Source organism: Mauremys reevesii, linkage group 10 (assembly GCF_016161935.1).
Source record: "Mauremys reevesii isolate NIE-2019 linkage group 10, ASM1616193v1, whole genome shotgun sequence".
NCBI classification, from domain to species: Eukaryota; Metazoa; Chordata; order Testudines; family Geoemydidae; genus Mauremys; species Mauremys reevesii.
In genome coordinates, this window is record NC_052632.1 from 42936790 (window position 1) to 42956948 (window position 20159).

At 44.0% G+C, this 20159-nt stretch overlaps 1 protein-coding gene and 1 long non-coding RNA gene across 5 annotated transcripts in view; one reads left to right on the forward strand and one right to left on the reverse strand.

The window, feature by feature from the left end:
- Nucleotides 1-395: 395 nt before the first annotated feature.
- The window catches only part of ARIH1 (ariadne RBR E3 ubiquitin protein ligase 1), a 130127-nt gene continuing 110363 nt past the window's right edge, over nt 396-20159 (forward strand). The window contains exon 1 of one of the 3 annotated variants that reach the window (XM_039492224.1): nt 396-983. In XM_039492224.1, the coding sequence (XP_039348158.1) occupies nt 615-983 (369 nt within the window). In that variant the 5' untranslated portion in view covers nt 396-614. The remainder of the gene's footprint in view (nt 984-20159) is intronic. The other 2 variants (XM_039492226.1, XM_039492227.1) reach the window with 2 other exon arrangements.
- LOC120373591 overlaps nt 13638-20159 on the reverse strand; it is a 38700-nt gene continuing 32178 nt past the window's right edge. The window contains exon 4 of one of the 2 annotated variants that reach the window (XR_005585599.1): nt 13638-16200. This is a non-coding gene — a long non-coding RNA (uncharacterized LOC120373591). Of the gene's footprint in view, nt 16201-16940; nt 17149-20159 lie in introns of those variants that run through there. The other variant, XR_005585601.1, reaches the window with a different exon arrangement.

Genomic DNA, 20159 nt, shown 5'->3' on the forward strand with positions numbered 1-20159 from the left:
CACACAGACTGAACTGGGCCCCCATCCGCACACATAGGGGCCCAATGGTGACTTAGTTGCTTAGCTACCACAGTGGACATTGCTTAGAACCTTCACCGACAGACTAACAGTGCAGCAATGGGGGAGGGGAAAGAAAAGGGCTGCCACACTCAACATGGCGGATACAATGCGAGGCCTAGCAGGGTTTCGCCACATCCAAGATGGCCTCCTTAACGGTGAGGGAACCAGCTGGGGGAACCTTTTGCCACACTCAAGATGGCCACAACACCACCCAAGATGGCTGCCGTAACGGAAATGAAACCTAGCGCTTTGCCACGCCCAAGATGGCCGTCGCAACGATGAGGAAGGCCAGCCCCGCCTCCGGCCTCACTCAAGATGGCGGCCGCGATGTAACGGCGCGCACGGCAGAGCCCCGCCAAGCGTACGTGCGTGCGTGTCGCGACGCGCGGTGACGGAGCGGGTCCGCCGCGTCCCTTTGTTGGCTCAGCGGCGGCGGCGGCGCTGTGTGTTGTTGTCCCGCGGACAGAGGCAGGCCGCGGCGCAGGAGCAGCCAGGAGCCCGCGCGGGGGGAGGGCTCAGGGTCGGCGCGGGCAGCTCCGGGCCGCCGCCTCGCCATGGACTCGGACGAGGGCTACAATTACGAGTTCGACGAGGACGAGGAGTGCAGCGAGGACAGCGGCGCCGAGGAGGACGAGGACGACGACGACGAGGACGACGAGCCCGACGACGATAACCTGGACCTGGGCGAGGTGGAGCTGGTGGAGCCCGGGCTGGGCGTAGGAGGCGAGCGCGACGGGCTGCTGTGCGGGGAGACGGGCGGGCTGGGCCCCGGCGGCGGCAGCGGGCTGGGCGGCGGGCCGGGCCCCGGCGGGGGCGGCGGCGGCCACGAGCAGGAGGAGGACTATCGCTACGAGGTGCTGACGGCCGAGCAGATCCTGCAGCACATGGTGGAGTGTATCCGGGAGGTCAACGAGGTCATCCAGGTGCGGGCCGGCCCGGGCGGGAGGGAGGCGGCCGGGCCAGGCCGGGCCTGAGGGATCGGTTGCCGGGGACCCGCCCCCTAGCCGGGAGCGGTGCGAGCGCGGCGGTTTCGGGGGATGGGGAGGTGAAAGCAGCGGGCCGCCTTTGGGGGCGGTGACTGGGTGAGGGGCACACGGGATGGGGGGCGGGTGGCAGTGGCAGGTTGGGGGATGTTCCTCGGGGTGGGTGGTATGAGGGATGCACCCACCAGACTGGCGGGGTTTGCCAAAGGCCAAACAATCTCTCTGCAGAATTATCAGTGAGGCGGGCGGTGATAATGTTTCTCGCACCCACGATAACAGCACAGAGGTCTGAATCCTATCAGAGGCAGGGACCCCGTGAAAAAATCTTCTGCTGCAGCTAATCTCTTTTGTCTCTAATATCCGTACTATTAGACTAGCCTGTTGTGGATCACCTGATCTTTGTGTCCTGCGCATCCTTGGATTTCAGCTTCAGGTTGGAATTTGGGGTGTGGAGGAGTGGGGCTAAAATCATCTTCGGACTTCTGTAAGGGTTCAGCTCTATCTTGGTACAACAACCATTCCATACTTGACATCTCAGGAAACTTGTTGCTTGCAGTGTCTTAATCAAGAGGGCTAAGAGATCATTTTCCCCCTGGGTACTGCGCTATCTTGGTTCTAAACCTGTAGTAATTTATTAGCTAAAGTATGTGGTTCTCCCATCTCCTTCTGACTTCTGTTTACCATTTTAGTTAAGTATGACATGCTGTTTACCTCTGTAGTCTAATTTGATGAGGGGATGGTAGCACATGCACAGAGAGGAATGAGAGCATGATTGTTTCTACTAACTCAAAATTAGAAAATAAAATTTGGTTAAGAGGACAGGTTTCCTCAAATGCATGGTCTCCTGTTGATGAATTTGGATTTTCTTTTGATGTAACTACTTGATGTAACTTTCTCTCAGGACTAGGTGAGCCCAATAACTGCCTCTTAAAAAAACCCCACCACCACCAAACAAAAAAACAAACCTTCTAGTCAATTAACTGTGTTGGAGTTGAGCAAACTGAAGGTAGTTTGTTTGCTTAATGGGTGTGTGTGTGTGTGTGTGTGGTGGCGGGGGGGGGGGCGATGGGAAAAAAAACCTTTACTTAAAAAATTAAGATTTTTTTTTGGTCTATCCAAAGAACTTGGTGTGTATAGACCAGTGTACATACCTTTGGCTAACATTGCAAAATGCTTGTTCTGTCTGCTTGAGTCACTATTCCATTTATACAATAAAATGGAGATACATTTGATACTCAACAGAATTATTTCCTTACATCCAGGTTTGTCCCCGTCACTTGTTCCTGAGTGTATTTAGCAAGTTACGTAGTTAGTAAGTACATACAATGTGAATAATGAATGTGACACTGACAGATTATTTTTTCTGTCTGTCTGGCTATAGGAAATTTTAAAAAAATTAAGGACGATAACAGAGTGGTCTAAGTATTAAACAGTCTTCCAAACCAAACCTCTTATGTAAAAATCTTCTACATCAGAACGCTAACAACTGAAAATGTAGAAGGTGCTCTCTATCCTATGTGTTGCATTTTGTCATAAGGTGACTTAAGCTATCATGCTTATATTGGTACTGTACTATGCTGCATTAAATTATTAGGCCACTTTCAGCATGGTTCTTTGCCTAAGATATGACACTCTATCACTAATGTAAAATTAAAAAACACAGGCAATTTGAACCAGACTAGCCTTACTCTAGTTCAGTTTGCAGACTGGATGCAGTCACAGTGCCCAAGGTTTTGATTACAAATTAGTAAATGGTAGGAATTCTGGTGATGGTTTAAAATTTTGTTCTTAATTAAAAGGGCTGCTTCATCTACTGCCTTCGGACAATATGACAATATTTTTATACTGATGACTCACTACTTAGTCTCTCTTGATGCATTTTGTTGCATCTGAACCAGCTTCCTGACTGCTTCATAGCAATGACATGAATTTGCTTTACACAAGCCTACAAAGGCCCATATTAAGCTTAAGAGCAAGGCTATTGTATGTTATAAATCGGAGAGTTATTTTGACTATAATTTCTAATTTTTCTTTAGTCTTTTTCTGTTTAATTATAAGTTGTGTAGATGAGGCTTTCTGGGTGAACAGCAGTGACCATGAATTGATAGCATTATTATTCTAGAACCAGAGAAAAGGTGGCACAGTTGTACTCACAAAGAACTAAATCCTGCCCTTTAGTATCTCTTCCATTCCAGTGCTGATTAGGATAGATGAATATGATTTTTATTGGATTTTTGTATTTAAATACATCTATATTTTTAAACTATTTACAATTAAATTTGAAATTGATGAACTTATTATAATCTCTTAAAATTTAAATAAAAATTAAGCAGTACATATTTGCTGCTGAAGTTTTAAAGAAAGTTAGACTGCAGAACTGGTGGGGAAATCACTGGCTAAGTGTCTGGAATCAAGAGTTTGTTGTAGTGCTAAGCCACTTCTTGACAGTAGTATCCTGTTTTGCAGCTGCAGAGAGAGTATTATCTTCATTTTTAGTTTGTTCAGCTAGTTCAGTTTAATGACTAGTTTATTCAAAGTTGAGAAGCCGATTGGGAGCTGAAAAAGCAGGAAAGCTTGTTTTAGTATTCTGATCTCTGGGGGGCGGGAAAATGAAGTGTGAGGAAGAGATCTACTAGTTCTAAACTCTTGAAGGACATTGCTTCTGGTAACTATCAGTTAAATACCCTAACGACAGAATACTTTCTTAGTTTAAATAAATCTGTTTTAAATACAAATAATGTTTTATCAATTTTTTTCTTATGTATGCAGCGCATTTAAGGTAATTTTATTTAACTAATAAAAAGTTTTAAAATACTACTTGTACAGTTTAATTGAATTCCAAGTTCCATCCAAATGCATCGTTACACAAATCACAAGTAAAAAGTTAATCTGTGTTGATATAAAAAGTTAGAAAATGGTGAATGACATTTATTTAACATCATAAATTCAAATTAAGAATCTGAATAAATGTTAGTTATATAACTGCTTAAATAAATGTGTATAGATAGACTATATCTTCTGGTTAGGCAAAAAGTGCCAAATATAGTATAAAGGCTGTATTTAGCTGCAAATCAACATGTTTTAGTGAACCAATCAAAGAGAACCAACTTTTCCTTAGGAAAATAAAGTAGAAATGCAAAACAAAATTAAAATTGATGGTTTAAATAAGGTTTCCTGCTTGCTGATTTAAATTGCGTTTAAAATTGGTGATTTAAATCAAAGTGATATAAATCAGTCCCGATTCCTCAGCAGTTAGTGAGTTGTACCAAGTGTGTATGTAAAGTTCTAGAGAAGTATTAAAGTGCCATTGAGGACTAGATTGAAAATTGAGTTTTTTCTAGACTTGAACGTGAACCACTCAGCAGCTTCTCTGCCTCAATCATTAATTTCTAAGTCAAGGTGTGGTCTTTTGTGCATATCTTTATTTTTTTACTATTGCCTCTTGGAGCAGTAGTAGTTGTGTGTGCGTGGTCACCTAGACTCTTACAGTGGGCCTCTCGAGACAAGACGTCCAGAGTTATGTAAAGTTAAAAAAAAACAACAACAACAAACCACATACACACAAACCCAAAAAACCCAGCCCATTGCTCATATACATGCAAGATACCCTGATCCTTCATTACATTAATATATTCTGAGGCCAGAAGGACCATTGTGGTCATCTAGTCTGGACAACACAGGCCATAGAACTTCCCCAAAATAGATCTTATGGCATGTAGCAGCAGAGACCATTAATTCTATTGGGGCTCCACACAGGCATTATGGTCTGTCAGTCCAGAACAACTTGTAGAATCAAAGCCATTTTACTGCTGTTATATATTTTTATGGTTCTGAATTAGCCCTAAGTCTGCAAGACTTTTTTGTTTAATTCACGAGTTCAGAAAATCAGTTTCAGTGCTTGGGCTAGAATAGTAACAAGTAAACTTTTGACCTAAAATCAGCTTAAGCACTAGAGGGAATTGGAAGAGGGTTGTTGATTTGAATGCCAGTGGATTTAAAATCTGTTCATGGATAAATAAACTTAATTTGGTATTTATAAAGATATACAGTCAGGCTTTTTTTTTTTTAATTGATCTTCCAGTGATTGCTATTCTCTACTTCTCTGTTGCTTTCTGATAAAAGATTCCAGGATTCTCATCCGTGTTCTGTCTGTGACATTAAACCAGGATTGCTACTGTTGTTTTAGGTTCAGTAAACCTTATTTAGGATTGTGTAGTAGTACTGGCCCAGATCCTGCTGCAGATCTGTGGTTGCAGTCCCACTTGTTCCATTAGATGTTTTGGCTTTTCTGTATCTTCATTCAGCTTACTGATAGTGTTCAATGTCAAGCAGTGGATAAAATGGGTGGGCAAACTTTTTGGCCCAAGGGCCACATCTGGGTGGGGAAATTGCATGCAGGGCCATGAATGTAGGGCTGCGCCAGGGGGTTGGGGTGTGGGAGGGAGTGCGGCGTGTGGGAGGAGGCAGGAAGGGGCTCGGCAGGGGGTTGGGGCGCAGGAGGGGTGTGGGGTGCGGGCTCTGGCCCAGCGCCGCTTACCTGGAGCGGCTCTGGGGTGGCAGCGGTGCACACTGGGGCCAGGGCAGGCTCCCTGCCAGTGGCCAGCACCACATTTCTGCAGCCCCTGAGGGAGAGGGAGCAGAGGGCTCTGCTCGCTGCCCTTGCCTGTGGGTCCTTTCCTTTTCTTGGCCAATGGGAGCTGCAGGGTGGTGCCTGCAGGAGTTGGCAGCGGTGCGGGGCCGGCGGCTCCACAGGGATGGCAATCCCGTGAGCCGTAGTTTGCACACCCCTGGGATAAAACCATGTTTACAGCTATTTTGTAATGGATGATAATTCTCATATATTAGTTAAAGTGAGTTTTTTGATGAAGAGTTGCCCAATATCTGGAAAGTTTAGCATTGTCTGGCAGTTCTACCAGAATTAGTGAATATACCTGTGTCTGATCAGAATCTAGGTGCAAAAGTTAGACTGGCTTTGTAGAATTTTTTGACTGAGCAAACTTGCAGTTGTAGCAAAGGAAAAATACTAATTAAAGCTGGAGAAGCTACACATGGATAAAACACAGAATCTGGCTGGTATAATTTCCATGTGCTAGCAGGTTCAATGGGTCTTTGGCCATATTAAAACATTTGTGAGAGAGCATAATAAGGCAAGTCTTAAACAGGAACATTATTATCGGATTTGATTTGGTCTGAGCCCATGCTGAAATTGTAGCTTAATTGAAATAAAATTGTAGGGCACAAGCATAGCAAACTAACTGATAAGTCTCAAAATGTGATTGTAAACAGGGAGTTATCATCGAGGAGGTGTGTTTATAGTGGGGTCACACTGGGATCTATTGGCCCTGATCTATTTAACATTTTTATTTGAGAAAACAGAATCATTGCTGATAAAATTTGCAGGTGACTCAAAAATTGGGGGAAATGGTAAATTATGAAGAGGACAGGTAACAGAGAGCAATCTGGATTACTTGGTAAACTGGGTGCAAGGAAACCGTGTTTTTAATATGACTGAATGTAAATGTATACATCTAGGAACAAAGACTATAGGCTATATTTACAGGATGAGCAACTTTATCCTGGGAAGCAGTGACTCTGGAAAAGATTTGGGTGTGTGTGTGTATAATCAGCTGAACATGAGCTCCTAATATGCTGCTGTGGCCAAAAGGGTTAATGTGATTCTTGGATGCATAAACAGTAGACTCTCGAGTAGGAGTGGACAGATTATTTTACCTCCATATTTGGCACTGGTGCGACTGCTGCGGGAATACTGTCCAGGGCTGGTGTCCACAATTCATAAAGGATGTTGATAAATTGGAGAGGCTTCAGAGAAGAGCTGTGAGAATGACTAAATGATTAGAAAACATGCCTTACAGTGATAGACAGACTCAAGGAGATCAATCTATCTATTTACAAAGAGAATTAAAGGGTGACTTGGTTAGTCTATAAATATCTCCACAAGGAACAAATATTTAATAATGGGCTCTTCTAGCAGAGAAAGGTGTAACGTGATCTAATGGCTGAAAGTTGAAGCTAGACAAAGTCAGACTGGAAATTAAGAGTAGTTTACCAAGGACCAATTTACTAAGGATCATGGTGGATTCTCCATCAGTGACAATTTTTAAATTAATATTGGATGTCTTTCTAAAAGAAATGCTCTGGGAATTAATTTGGGGAAATTCCCTGGCCTGTTAGATAGTCAGAGTAGATGATCACAGTGGTTCCTTCTGACCTTTGAATCTATGAAAACTTAATTGCAAATTTCCTGATGATAGAATTTGTCATGCTGTTGAAATGCTGACTGATTATGTCATTTTTTTTCTGAGGCTGGATACTCTACATTACATTAAAACATCACATAGTTTCCTTCATCAACTCCCATCAAGAATGACCATACAATTCTAGGACCATTCTGGAGATTATGTTAAATTATATAAATTCTTGGCCCAATGTCAGTGATTCAGCAATCTGCAAATTCTTGACCTTTTTAATCTGAAAATGACTGCTTCCAGAACTAGGTGAAACTTCTTTTTTGCCTCTAGAGTCTGGTGAAACAGAGCCAATGGAAACACTACCAAATTACTCTAAACTGCTGAAAACACCACATTTATTATATCGGCATGCTTGCAGAGACATAAGCAGAATTGCAAATGCTTGGTAATGTTTGCTATATATAGCACTAAGCATTTATGTTGCTAATATCTGGTTAGAAACTCACTCTTCTTTTGAGGAAGAACTGTCATGGGGTGCAGCTAACACAAGACGTGTGAATAAGTCACTTAATTCCAGATGGGAACATCATGAGTTTTTCAGCTAACCAATCTTGAAACCATAGGTCAGAATGTTATCTGTGTTGTCTCAGAATCTGATTGTGTACAGCACTGAACCACTTTGCAAACCACTTTGGGTTTTGATCATCAAAATAAGCATTCAGATTTCTTACATATTTTCCCCAAGGCTTTTGCAGAGTAACTTACTGGGCTGATTTTTAAATGAACAAACATATATGCTGGGAGATGTCTGAGATCTGATCCACTAACAGACAAGGCTTTCTTGTTAAAAGGGACACTTCTGATACAAGTGACTGTCTTGCCAAGTATTTCTTCTGTCAAATCTTTATTAATAGGATTATGCCTGAATAAATGGTTCACTAACTATGTTAGTATTGAGGCTTTTCTGTATCAGGTTGCTACTTCTATCTTGACTCCATTTATTTGCATTCAAGTTTTATTTTGTTCTTCTGTGAATAACACAATTGTGAAAATTAAGCTTTAATCTTTTGATCCATATTTCTACTTATTTTGATGTCTCAGTAGAATGGGTGGTAATGTGGATAATTAGTTTTGTTTGTTACAGCTTTCTTCTCTTTTCATTTCAAGCAAAAGGCTTGTGTGACTTCAGTCTTTTCCCCATCTTGGTGAATAGGCTTTACTTGAGCCTCTGAATTATATCAGTAGTACTGTTGCCTGTAGCGGAACTGGTCTTTTGCAGTCTTGGAACGGATAAAGGTATTATGAATATTTGACTAAAAATCCTAGGTGGCTGACATGGCAAAAATATTGCTCAAGTCTTATGAAGAACCCACCAACATGTAAGGGAAAAACTGTTGAGAGTCTGGCAGGGTTTCATAATTGCATAATTTGTAGTTTGGTGCTCTGTCCTGCAAGGATGTTGAGCATTTTGGCCCTGATTCAGCGAAGTGCTTAAGAATGTGCTTAGTTTTAAGCATGTGTTTAAGTGCTTTGCTGGATTGGAATGGAATGCTCAGCACCATGCAGGATCCAGACCTAGTACAAAAATACCACTATATCTTAAATTTAACATACTGGGTTCTCAGTAGTTTAACAGATGAAATGTAGTATATTTGAGTGCTTGTAGTATTGAAAATTAGTACCTCAGTTAGGGCCTAGTCCTGCTTCCATTGACATTAGCAAGTCTTGTTGATGTCTGTAGGGGGAGAGTCAGACCCCTACCGGATAAAAGCCTTCACACAGAGACAAAGAATATCCAGGCCACTCCTAAGTTACAATGCAGTGTTTGTTAAAAGTATTGAGGAACAGCTTTTTCAAGAGTACAGCACAAATGGGGCAGTGCAAATTCCCCAGAATGCTCTCTGGCAGTTAAATAAAGCTCTTTTGTAGCAAGTGTGAACTTATTGTTGCTTGGAAAAAGTGGTACTATTAAACAATGGTTTTCCTTACATGTTCTGGTTAGTACAGAATGTACTGATTTCTGGCCATGGGATTTATGAAATATCCTCAATGTTGACTAGACTCAGTATTGCTGGCAACACAGTCAAAACGTGTTGCCCACAGTAGGATTGATTTGCCAGTGGCTGCAGAAAATGCTCATGCCATACTGGCTTGTATTAAAAATCTTACCTAATGTCTCAGATGGACTCTTGAATTACGTACTCAAAACTGCCTGATGCTAGCATTCTAAGTAGAAGTATGTTGTAGGAATTAGGCACATTTAAATCTAATAGGCATTATGTTCTGATCTGTCCTAGTAGCCTGTATGAGGTAAATTGTGACACCTTGGAATCTGTCTTTTCAGTGAGTACTTAGCTTGTAATGAAATACTGTTTAGGGTCCTAAGCATTGTGATGCAAGAAGGAAATGCTTTATTAAACTTCATGCTTCTGTCATATGGTGTTTATAAGGTGTTTCATTATAGCAGGAATGCATTGTGTTTCCCAGGAGCAGGGCAGCTTTCATTCTGACAAAGCTCTCCTGTAAGATCTGCTGCTTGTGATTATTGTGTAGGTTAAAAAATGATTATATGGTACTTGTTTGTACAAATTGGTCAATTGGCTCACGTGTCAGTTAATTTCAGACATTTTCCATTGCATAAAATAGCTGTTCTTTGGAATTAAAGATTAATTTCTTACAGGATGGTTTAAACAAAAGATCCTGCATCTTGGCAGGGGATTAGACTTGATGACCCTTGTGGTTCCTTCTAACTCTGTGGTCCTATGATTCTATATATATTTTGAATTCTTTTCTTTAGTAGGATAGGCAAGTCCACTATATTTGTACAAGTTTACATAGCTCTGAAGTTCAGGTTACTAAGTGGCATATTTGGCTAATGCCTTAGACTTCTGTCTCTAGCAGTGAATTAAAATTCCAGCTCTGGTAATGAGTTTAAAAAAATAATAATTTGCTGGTTTCATTCTTGCCCTTAGCATCATCTTGCAAAATTCACCACACATCAATGGGATTGTAGCAGCCTTCACGTAAGAAGCCCAGGACTGTACTAGGAGATTGACACGAGTCAGCACTAGATGTGTTGGAGATGCTTTCATGGTGCCTGAAAACATTGCCTTGTTCTAGCTCCTGTCAAATCACTGGTGGGCAAACTATGGCCCGCGGGACCCTCCTGCCCGGCCCCTAAGCACCTGGCCCGAGAGGCTAGCCTCTGGCCCCCTTCCCTGCTGTTCCCCCTACCCCACAGCCTCAGCTCACTGTGCCACTGGCGCAATGCTCTCGCTGAGCAGCGCAGCTGCAGAGCCGCGGCCTGACCCGGTGCTCTATGCTGCATGGTGGCATGGCTGGCTCCAGCTGGGCAGCACGGTTACCTGTCCTGGTGCTCTGGGTGGCTTGGCTGTAGTGCTACCAGTGCTCCAGGCAGCATGGTAAGGGGGCAAAGAGCAAGGGGGGGTGGATAGAGGGCAGGGGAGTTCGGGGTGGTGGTCAGGGGGCGGGGGTATGGATAGGGGTCCAGGAGGTCAGAGGGCATGGAACAGGGGGGTTGAATGGGGGCAGGGGTCTCGGGAGCAGTCAGGAATGAGAGGAGGGTTTGGCTGGTGTGGCAGGGGGCACTTAGGGGCAGGGGCTCGGGACAGTGAGGGGTGGATGGGCAGGGGTCCTGGGGGAGGCCATCAGGGGACAGGGAACAGGGGGTTTGGATGGGGAAGGAGTCCCAGGAGGGCCATCGGGGGTGAGAAGCAGTGGGGGCGGGGGTGGTCAGATAGGGGGCAGGGGCTGGGCCACGCCTGGCTGTTTGAGGAGGCACAGCCTCCCCTAACAGGCCCTCCATACAATTTTGGAAACCTGATATGGCCCTCAGGCCAAAAAGTTTGCCTGCCCCGTGTTAAATGTTCACTTCCATGAGCACCAAAAGTCACAACTTAAAAAATGAAAAAGGATCGGTGAAACATATTTAGTTAATATATAGCTAGAGCATTTAAATGAACCAGGGCTCACTTACTAGTTCTCGCCAGCTGAAATGAAAGAACTTAACATGCCAAGCTATAATGTATTATTAAATGAATGGCTCACTGTGTGCCACTGCACAGTTACAATTGAGACTGTAGTTTTCATGGAACTCTTAACTTGGAGCAATGTATGTTGTCTTGGACATCACCTTACCTGTTCAGAGGCATGAAACCATAGTTCAGGTTTTGAAGTTTGCCACAACTGAGGATCAGTTTGCTTTTGGTTTTAATCCTGTATGAATTTTATTTTCTTATAGGAAATAAAAATAAACTTGGTGCTTTACCATATTTTATGGTATGGCAATGATATAAGGCAGCCACTGTGCATCCCACTTGTGAATGTTTTTCACATCTTGCTCAGAGCTATATAGAGTGCAAAGTTAAGTTTAGTAATATGAAGCACTAAGTTTTGATATGACAGCGAGTCTCTAGTTCGGGGTATTTTAAAGTTATACCTGGAAAACTACAGCATTTGTCTGAAGTGACACCATTAACTCAGATTAAAAGTAGTTTCATAAACTGCATCTTCAAATCCACCTGCCAACGGTTGTACTTTTTCACTTTCCTATTCTGAAAAGTGTTCCTTTTTCCCATTACTTTGTGAAAGAACCATCTCAGTAGGAGAAACTGACTATGCAAAGTGGTGTCAGATGCATTAGAACAGGCCGGAGAAATGTTTTCGCCTGTTCCTTTGTGTTGTAACAATAGTGGGTTAAAAACTTTCATACATAAGTTATGTTTAGGTTGTGCCTCTTAATGCAGAATATAGTTTCTTGTTCTATTAGCCAAAGTGTCTTAGTGACTGGTACAGTTTAAAACACAGATTCTACATCTTGTGGACGTGCAAATACAGACTGTTGCTGGGTTTTTTAAGTGTAGTTATATAATAGCATCTGGGTTTGCAAGAAAATTGCAATCTCATTGGTTGTAAACATACACAGAGGGACTGTAGATACTGTGTACTGTGAATGGCATGTTAGAGCCAGGGCCATGATACCAATTCAAGTTGAATTCCATGTAGGTGAGTATTAAAAACAAACAACCTCTACCAAGCTTATAGGGATGCTGGTGAAAGAGTATTATCATAAAGAGGAAGCGTCTGGCTCTGCTTTTGAAGTATTTTAATTCTGTTTTGTAGTCTGATATGAACTTAGTAGTTTGCCATTGAACATATCACTATTCCGGGCTTTTTTGGTTAAGAATATTGAGAAGCCAAAGGTTATTTTTGATCAGCATTTGGCTTCTTCACCTGCCATTCTTATTCCACACAACTTAATTTTTTGTGCAGTGAGCAAAGTCATTTTGCTTGTGCACTCTGTTCAGTAATGTTTTTGATTATTTCCCATGTCAACTCCATTCCAGTATAGTTTGTATTTTTCTGGAGTTCAGTGTCATTTCCTAAGCATTTGAAATGCCCGTATCTGGAATACAGACAGGTGACTTTCAAACACACTCTTTTTTTACATGGCATAGTTCAGAGTACTTATTCTTAGTATTCAAAATACTTTGTGCATGCAAATATAATGAATTAACTTATGTGAATACAATGGCTCAAGCAACTGTTTGCACTAAGCCTTTCACTTTCTCAGTGTTAGTGGTCCTAGAGAAAACTTTGGCCAATGTCTAAACTTGCAGCTATAAAACAATTTTTAAGTCCACATTTACATGCCTAATGCTATGATTTTCAAAAGCTAAGTGGGACCTGTGCTTCTAAGCCACATAGACACTTTTGAAAATCCAACCCTTAGTAGCCTAGCTTTAGGCACCTATTTCTGAAAACTTTGACCACTATTTCAGAATCAGCGTGCACATCATTGTAACTTCCGGAAACACGAACCTTTTTGCCAGCCTCTTTTGAAGGCAGGGCTGTTTTGGGCAGCGCTAGGGAGCAGATAGGCAGGGTTCCTGGCTGTTGAGAATTGGGACTCTGTCTATAGTGAGTCCTCCAAAAGGACTAGCTTGTAGTGAGGGAGCATCCTGATCTTGGTGCACATCTCTAGGAAAAGTGTGAAGTCAAACTCAGCTGCTGGCATGCCGTGCTGCTGCACAGCCATACCAGAGCTGTGTCCTTCCCCTGCTGCCAGGAGCTGCCACAGCAGTCTTGCATTTTCCTTGGCAGCTGGGGCATGCTCCAGTTTTCAGCAGCTGTGGGGGAAGACGAGGAATCCAATGCTGCCATTGGGTACAGGAGCAGTTGAGGATTTTGTAGCCACTGTCAGCAGGGGAAGTGACTGGTTCCTAACAGCAGTCTAGGAATACCTAAAGAGATCACCTGCTTTATACAAGGAGCACTTAACAAAAATTCTGCTCCTTAGGTTCTCTTGGCCCTATTGGAGTTCCCCTACTGTACTCTGTGGTTTCATCCTGAAACAGTGGAGTTCTCTCACCCCACTTTTCAAGCAAGGTCATTTGCATCTGTCCTAAACAAAAAAAACTCATATCAAGAAAATGTTTTAACTCAGTCTTTACTATCTGGAGACCTTGGGGAGCAGTGTGAGACTCTGGACCACTTTCCCCCATACTCTGTACTAGGGGTAATGTGGCTTGAATGTGAAGGCTAGAGTGAAGCATCCAGCATGCAAGTGAGGAGCCTTTTGTCCTAGCTGGCTCACCTCCATCTCTAATTTCTTGGTCTGAGCTAGCCCACTCTAAACGTTAGAAACATCTTAAAAGCATGCCTTTACCCTCAACAAATATCAGGTCTGAGAAATGGGGGAGGAAGGGGACTAGTGGCAACAGCAGCATGTGAAGCTGTGCAAAAGTGTGGTGGGGATCCAGCTACTTCATAAATTGACATGTCAAAGGAAGCCTTCTGCAGCTGTACTAACCAGTGACTTTGATTTGGTCATTGGGATGTACATTAATTTGAAGGCCTGGCTGTAGTTTGCAGGATTCTTCATCTATTTCTTCAAGCCTTGGAAGCAGATAGTGATCTGTAAGGGAGCCAGACTCTTACTTCTCCAGCAGACTAAGTTGGGTGAAATAAAAGGTTTTTTGCTGAGTAAGGAGCTGTGTGTGGGCAAAAAAACCCCCGTCTTGCAGTTGTTTTGCCTTTTGATGCACAACAAAAATGTGTGAGCAATTGGCTAAACTCACTGTGCAACTGCAGAACTACATGCCAACTGGCAAAATAACTTGTGTATTCTCTCTCAAGTATTTTCAATTTGGATCTGCCCCATCCCTTAATTCAGGGGAATGTAGGAAGAGACTCTACTTCAAAAATTAAAATGAAACCGTCCCAAACCTTTCCACTTCACATATATTTGCTGTCTTCACTGATATCTGCTCAGTACTCTGAGAGGACAAAGTTTACAGCTGTCAGTACTGCAGAGCCAAGATAGTTGCTGAAGAACTAAGCTGTTTTCTGCCTCATGGATCAATGAAATAGCCAGTGAAGTTCCAGACTGTTTAATGGTGGTTATGATGTGATATGATATGAAAGAAACACAGCTTTGCTCTTGTAGGTACTGGATAGATTTTTATAGTGCTTGTAATTTAAGTCAAAACTTTCTTTGTTTTAAACATGGAATGTACATATATGGGCGATGGGAAATAATCTAACACTACCCTACTATGCTATGTCAGGTCTACATTAGAAGTGTTTTGCCAATTTAGGGTACACTGATATCCTATGCTGGGAAAGCACACTTAGCGTATATACAGCGTGTACTGGCAAAAGTGTGGTTTTGTCTGTACTGGGATTTTGATGACACAGCTGTCTGGTTGCACCATCATACTCCTGACTGAAATGTCAGTGGCAGCAAAAACACAAATAGAGGGGAAGGGAGCGTATTTCCTATTTTTAATACAATAGGAAATGTAAATTTCCCCAGAATTACACCTCAAACTCATCATTGTCAGTTGTCATGTTTTCTGCAGGCATGCTGAGAGAGGTAGGCCTTTGGAGGAACTTGAATGTTATGAAGGTAGCTGAGTCCATGCCTTGTAGATGAGCTTGGGAAGGGCATTCTTTGCATAGGGACATGACATGGTATGGAGGGGCTTGTTTGAGAAGCTGACAGATGAGTAGATAAAGCCAACATCACTAATGGGGCCAGGGGGTGATACGGAATAAGATGACTGGACCTAGAATGGAAATAGTTGACTTTCTGTTTCTTATGCATTCGCACACTTGAACAAGTCCACTGTAACCGATATCACAATGGATTATTTCACTGACAGTATCATTCCTATGAATCCTTTAGATATGTGTGGTGAGAAATGGCAAAATACTTAAAGGATTACAAGGAGGTCCTTGGTTCAAAGAATGTAACTTTCCTTCAAATTTTACTTTAATTAGAGTCAGTTTGATGCTCATGAACCTGAGGGATTATGGGCAGTTACTGATAAGCTTCCCATTATGACTCTGCTTGTAACTTTAGCAAACCCTTGCTGTTTCAGTACTTAGGCCTTTCAAGCATGGGATATCAAACCGGACAAACTATGCATTCTGTTTGTGATGTGAACATGCAGACCTACGAAGCTACTACCTCTCGCTTGTCTCCTAGAATAGGACTTGATCTTTGGGTTTATGGCCTCTATATCACCAAGCGTGGGGGGGTGTGTGTGTGGTGCATACACACGCTTTTATCTTTTGGAGAATTGCTGCAAGGCTGTTCCAAAAATCTTATTTACATCACAGTTGATACCATTGGGGATTGCACGTATTTTTGCTCAACAGTAGAAAGCATACAAGCTATGTTCAGTGGAACTTACAACATAAAGTGAGGAACAACATGAGAGAGCCAGAATAATCTGGACAAATAGGAACTGACTCTTCCAATATGCTGTTGTAGGGAGGAAGAGTAACTGGGTGAAAATTATCTCTTCATATTGATGTTTTTCATATGAAGAAAGTCCACAATCTACAGTCCATTGAGGTACTTGGATCCCTTATGCAGACTCTGGAGTTTGGAACTTTAGTAGTATGCTGAGATTAGGCATCTGGAGAGAATGATTTGAAGAAAGATTAGGAGTTAAATATATAAATCTTGGTTAGGAGACAGATAATGTGTGTGGGGTGGGGTTAGTGGACACAAATCTGGAAGGGTTTATATTGTGAAAGCAGGTGTAACTAGAACTAGTAGGACAAAATTGAAATTGAGGCTAAATGCCGCCTAATGATGAGATTGGACTCCTGGACAGTCTCCCAAGGAAGTGTCAGAAACCTCATTTCTTGATGCATCTTAAACCTAGACTGGACAGAATCCTAGGAAATATATCAAAGGGTACAATACTGCATTGACAGAGAAGGCCTGGATAACTTCATCTCTCTTCTATGAGTCTATAAACTGAAGTTGTGATAACATATAGAAACAGAATGCAAGTTCTGAATGCATCTTTCTAAACTTAAGCAAACTGGTACTAGGTCTGTCTTCAACTTAACTGTCAGCTTTCACTGTGGTGGAAGGATTTTGTGTGGCAAGAACTTAAAACCGCCTGGCAAGCATCTAGGACGGAGTGGAGAACCTTGTTTCTATCAGGGGCCACTGACCCACAGAGAGAAAAAATCAGTCGCGGGTCGCACTCCACCCCAGGAGAGGGGCAGAGGCTTGTGACTTCCCCTAGACTTAGGGCTGGGGCCAGAAAAGAGGAGGTTAGGGTGCGAGGTCTGGGAGGGAGTTCTGGGCTGGGGCAGGGGACTGGGGTCTGGGCTCTGGCCAGGCAGTGCTACCTCAGGAGGCTCCTGGTTGGAAGTGCAGTGGGGCTAAGGTAGGCTCCCTGCCTCCTGGGGCTCTGCGCCGCTTGTAGAAGCGGCTGCTATGTCCAGCCCCTAGACTGGAGGGGCCAGAGGAGCTGTGGAGCCTGCGTTGGGGGAGCGGGCATTGCGCGGAGCTTCCCGATCGCTTCTGCTCCTAGAGGCTGCAGTGACATGCCAGTCGCTTCCAGGAGCTGTGTGGAGCCAAGTGGACTTTTAGTGGCCTGGGAACCCTAGCTTCCCCCTGCAGCGGGCTGGATGAAATGAAGCAGCGGACTGAATCCGGCCTGCGAGCTTTAGGTTCCCCACCCCTGATCTAAGAAATGAGGGGTGGAACACTCCTGTACTATTACCCATAAAGGTCTGCAGAACAAACCCACCCAAAGAGCCATTGTCAATGGCCAGAGTATTTCAAATAATAATTTAATGACTTCTGGGTGGATTGAGTCAGTTTTTTCTGTTTTTTTTAGATATGAACTAGCAAGGGGGTTTTGAAAGTTTTTTTTTTTCTGTAAAAAGTATACATAAAACTTCTTACTTACATCTGAGCTTGTTTAGCTTTGAAGGATCTAACTCAAATAATATATTAAATAAATGTTCTTACCTGTATTGCTGATAACTGAAATAAATACTGAATTGTAAAAATGCAGTGTGTGTACTCTTAAGTTCTTATATTTTTCTGTCAACTTGGGCAAAGGAAGTTGATGGTGCAACCTAGTTTTGGATAAGCTTTTCTGTTAACAGTTCAGATAAATGAGGTTCATAGCCAAGCCTGTCGTATCAAAGGTGCTCTGTGTATCGTGGTATAGATCTTGAGGGCTGTTAGGGCTTGGCTACACTTGCAGATATGCAGCGCTGGGAGTTACAGCTGTGTTCGTACAGCTGTGTAGGGAAAGTGCTGGTGTGGGGCCACATTTGCAGCATTTGCAGCGCTGTTGGGAGTGGTGCATTATGGGCAGCTATCCCACAGAGCACCTCATCCCATTTTGGCGCCGTGGGTTGTGGGAAGGGGACAGAAGGGTGCGGGTCATTCCGCTTCCTGTCCCAACGCCCCGTGATGCATCGCTTCACATCCCAGCAGTCACTGTTTTTCCGTCCACGTTTTGCGCCATTGTGACTCTCCCAACGGTTTCTGTGCAGCGTGATTTCTGTGGGAAATGGAGCCCGAGCTGCTGAGGAATATGCTGCTGAGTCTCGCCAGCACAACACGTTTGGCAGTTGAGCTATTCCTTCAGCTCCAAAGTGACAGTGAGGAGTCCGATGATGATGATATCGCGTATGACACTAAATTGCTTGTGGCATTCACGGAAATGCTCAGCACCGTGGAACGCCACTTTTGGGCTCGGGAAACAAGTACTGAGTGGTGGGATCACATTGTCTTGGAAGTCTGGGATGACGAGCAGTGGCTGCAGAACTTTCGGATGAGAAAAGCCACTTTCATGGGACTGTGTGCTGAGCTTGCCCCCACCCTGTGGCGCAAGGACACGAGATTGAGAGCTGCCCTGACGGTGGAGAAGCGGGTGGCTATTGCAATCTGGAAGCTGGCAACTCCAGACAGCTACCGATGGGTCGGGAACCAGTTTGGAGTGGGAAAGTCGACCGTTGGAATCATTTTGATGCAAGGTTGCAGGGCCATTAATCGCATCCTGCTAAGAAGAACCGTGACTCTGGGGAACGTGCAGGACATTGTGGATGGCTTTGCACAAATGGGTTTCCCTAACAGTGGAGGGGCGATAGATGGGACGCATATTCCTATTCTGGCACCACCCCACCTAGCATCCGAGTACGTTAATCGGAAGGGGTATTTCTCTATGGTTCTCCTGGTGCTTGTGGATCACCGTGGGCGTTTCATTGACATTAACACAGGCTGGCCTGGAAAGGTGCATGATGCACGCATCTTTCGGAACAGTGGCCTGTTCAGGAAGATGCAGGCAGGGACTTTTTTCCCAGACAGGAAGATCACAGTAGGGGACGTCGAAATGCCCTTTGTGATCCTTGGAGACCCCGCTTACCCGTTACTGCCTTGGCTCATGAAGCCCTATACAGGGAAGCTTGACAGGAGCAAGGACCGGTTCAACTACAGGCTGAGCCGGTGCTGAATGACTGTGGAGTGTGCTTTTGGCCGTTTAAAAGGGCGCTGGAGATCTCTGTATGGGTAGCTAGACTTGGGGGAAAGCAGCATCCCTGCGGTTATATCCGCGTGCTGTACCCTCCATAATATTTGTGAAGGGAAGGGTGAAACATTCAGTCAGGCATGGACCACCGAGGTTCAAGTCCTGGAGGCTGAATTTGCACAGCCAGAGAGCAGGGCTATTAGAGAGGCCCAGCACAGGGCTACAAGGATTAGGGATGCCTTGAGGGAGGAATTTGAGGCTGAAAGCCAACAATAATGTTTGTTGCCTTGCACAGGAGTGAAGTGCAGTGGTTACAATGTTAGTAGGAATCTGTTTTTCCTAAAATGATTTGCAGTGCCTGTTTCTTTACTGGGCTACGGTATCTTTCACTTTCTGCAATAATAAAGAATGTTTTCAAAGCCAAGAATTCTTGTATTGAAAAGAAAATAACTTCCTTGACAGACACAACATTTTGGGAACCTAAAAGGGCAGGGGGTGGGTTGGTGAACTGTACAGTCACAGGTTTGAATATGTCCTGTCTGGAGTGCTGTGCAATGACTGCTGCACTTCAAGGTGCCTATACTGCATTGTGATGGGGGTTGAGTGCGGAGGGTAAGGGTCATAGTTCTCAGGGCTGGTTGGTGAACGTACAGGTGTTGGAGGCAGCTGGTGGAGGTAAGAACCTGGATGCTGGGGAAGGGAGTTTGGAGCAGACATTGGGGCACAAGGGAAAGAGCTTTCCCAACATTTTCCACAGGAGTTACTCCTGGAAGATATCTCGCTGCTGCGGGTCACCAGGGAAGAGGGGGAAGGTCTTCTACAGCAATGCGGATTCCACCCTGGCCCCAATCAGCTTGCCTGTGTGCAGCAATGGTCCCCCCACCCCTCGCGGCACAGTGGCGCTGACGCGTTAGCCTGACTGGGACAAGGACCACAGTGGCTCTCCCTACAAACTTGCGCAGGCGCATTGCCCACCCTCTGGCTGAAACTTTTGAAGAGATTACCGAGGCCGATTACCGCGACGTGATAGACCACATCAGTGGGCTATTCCACATCTAGGCATGCATGCAGCCCTAACCCCCCCTCCTCTC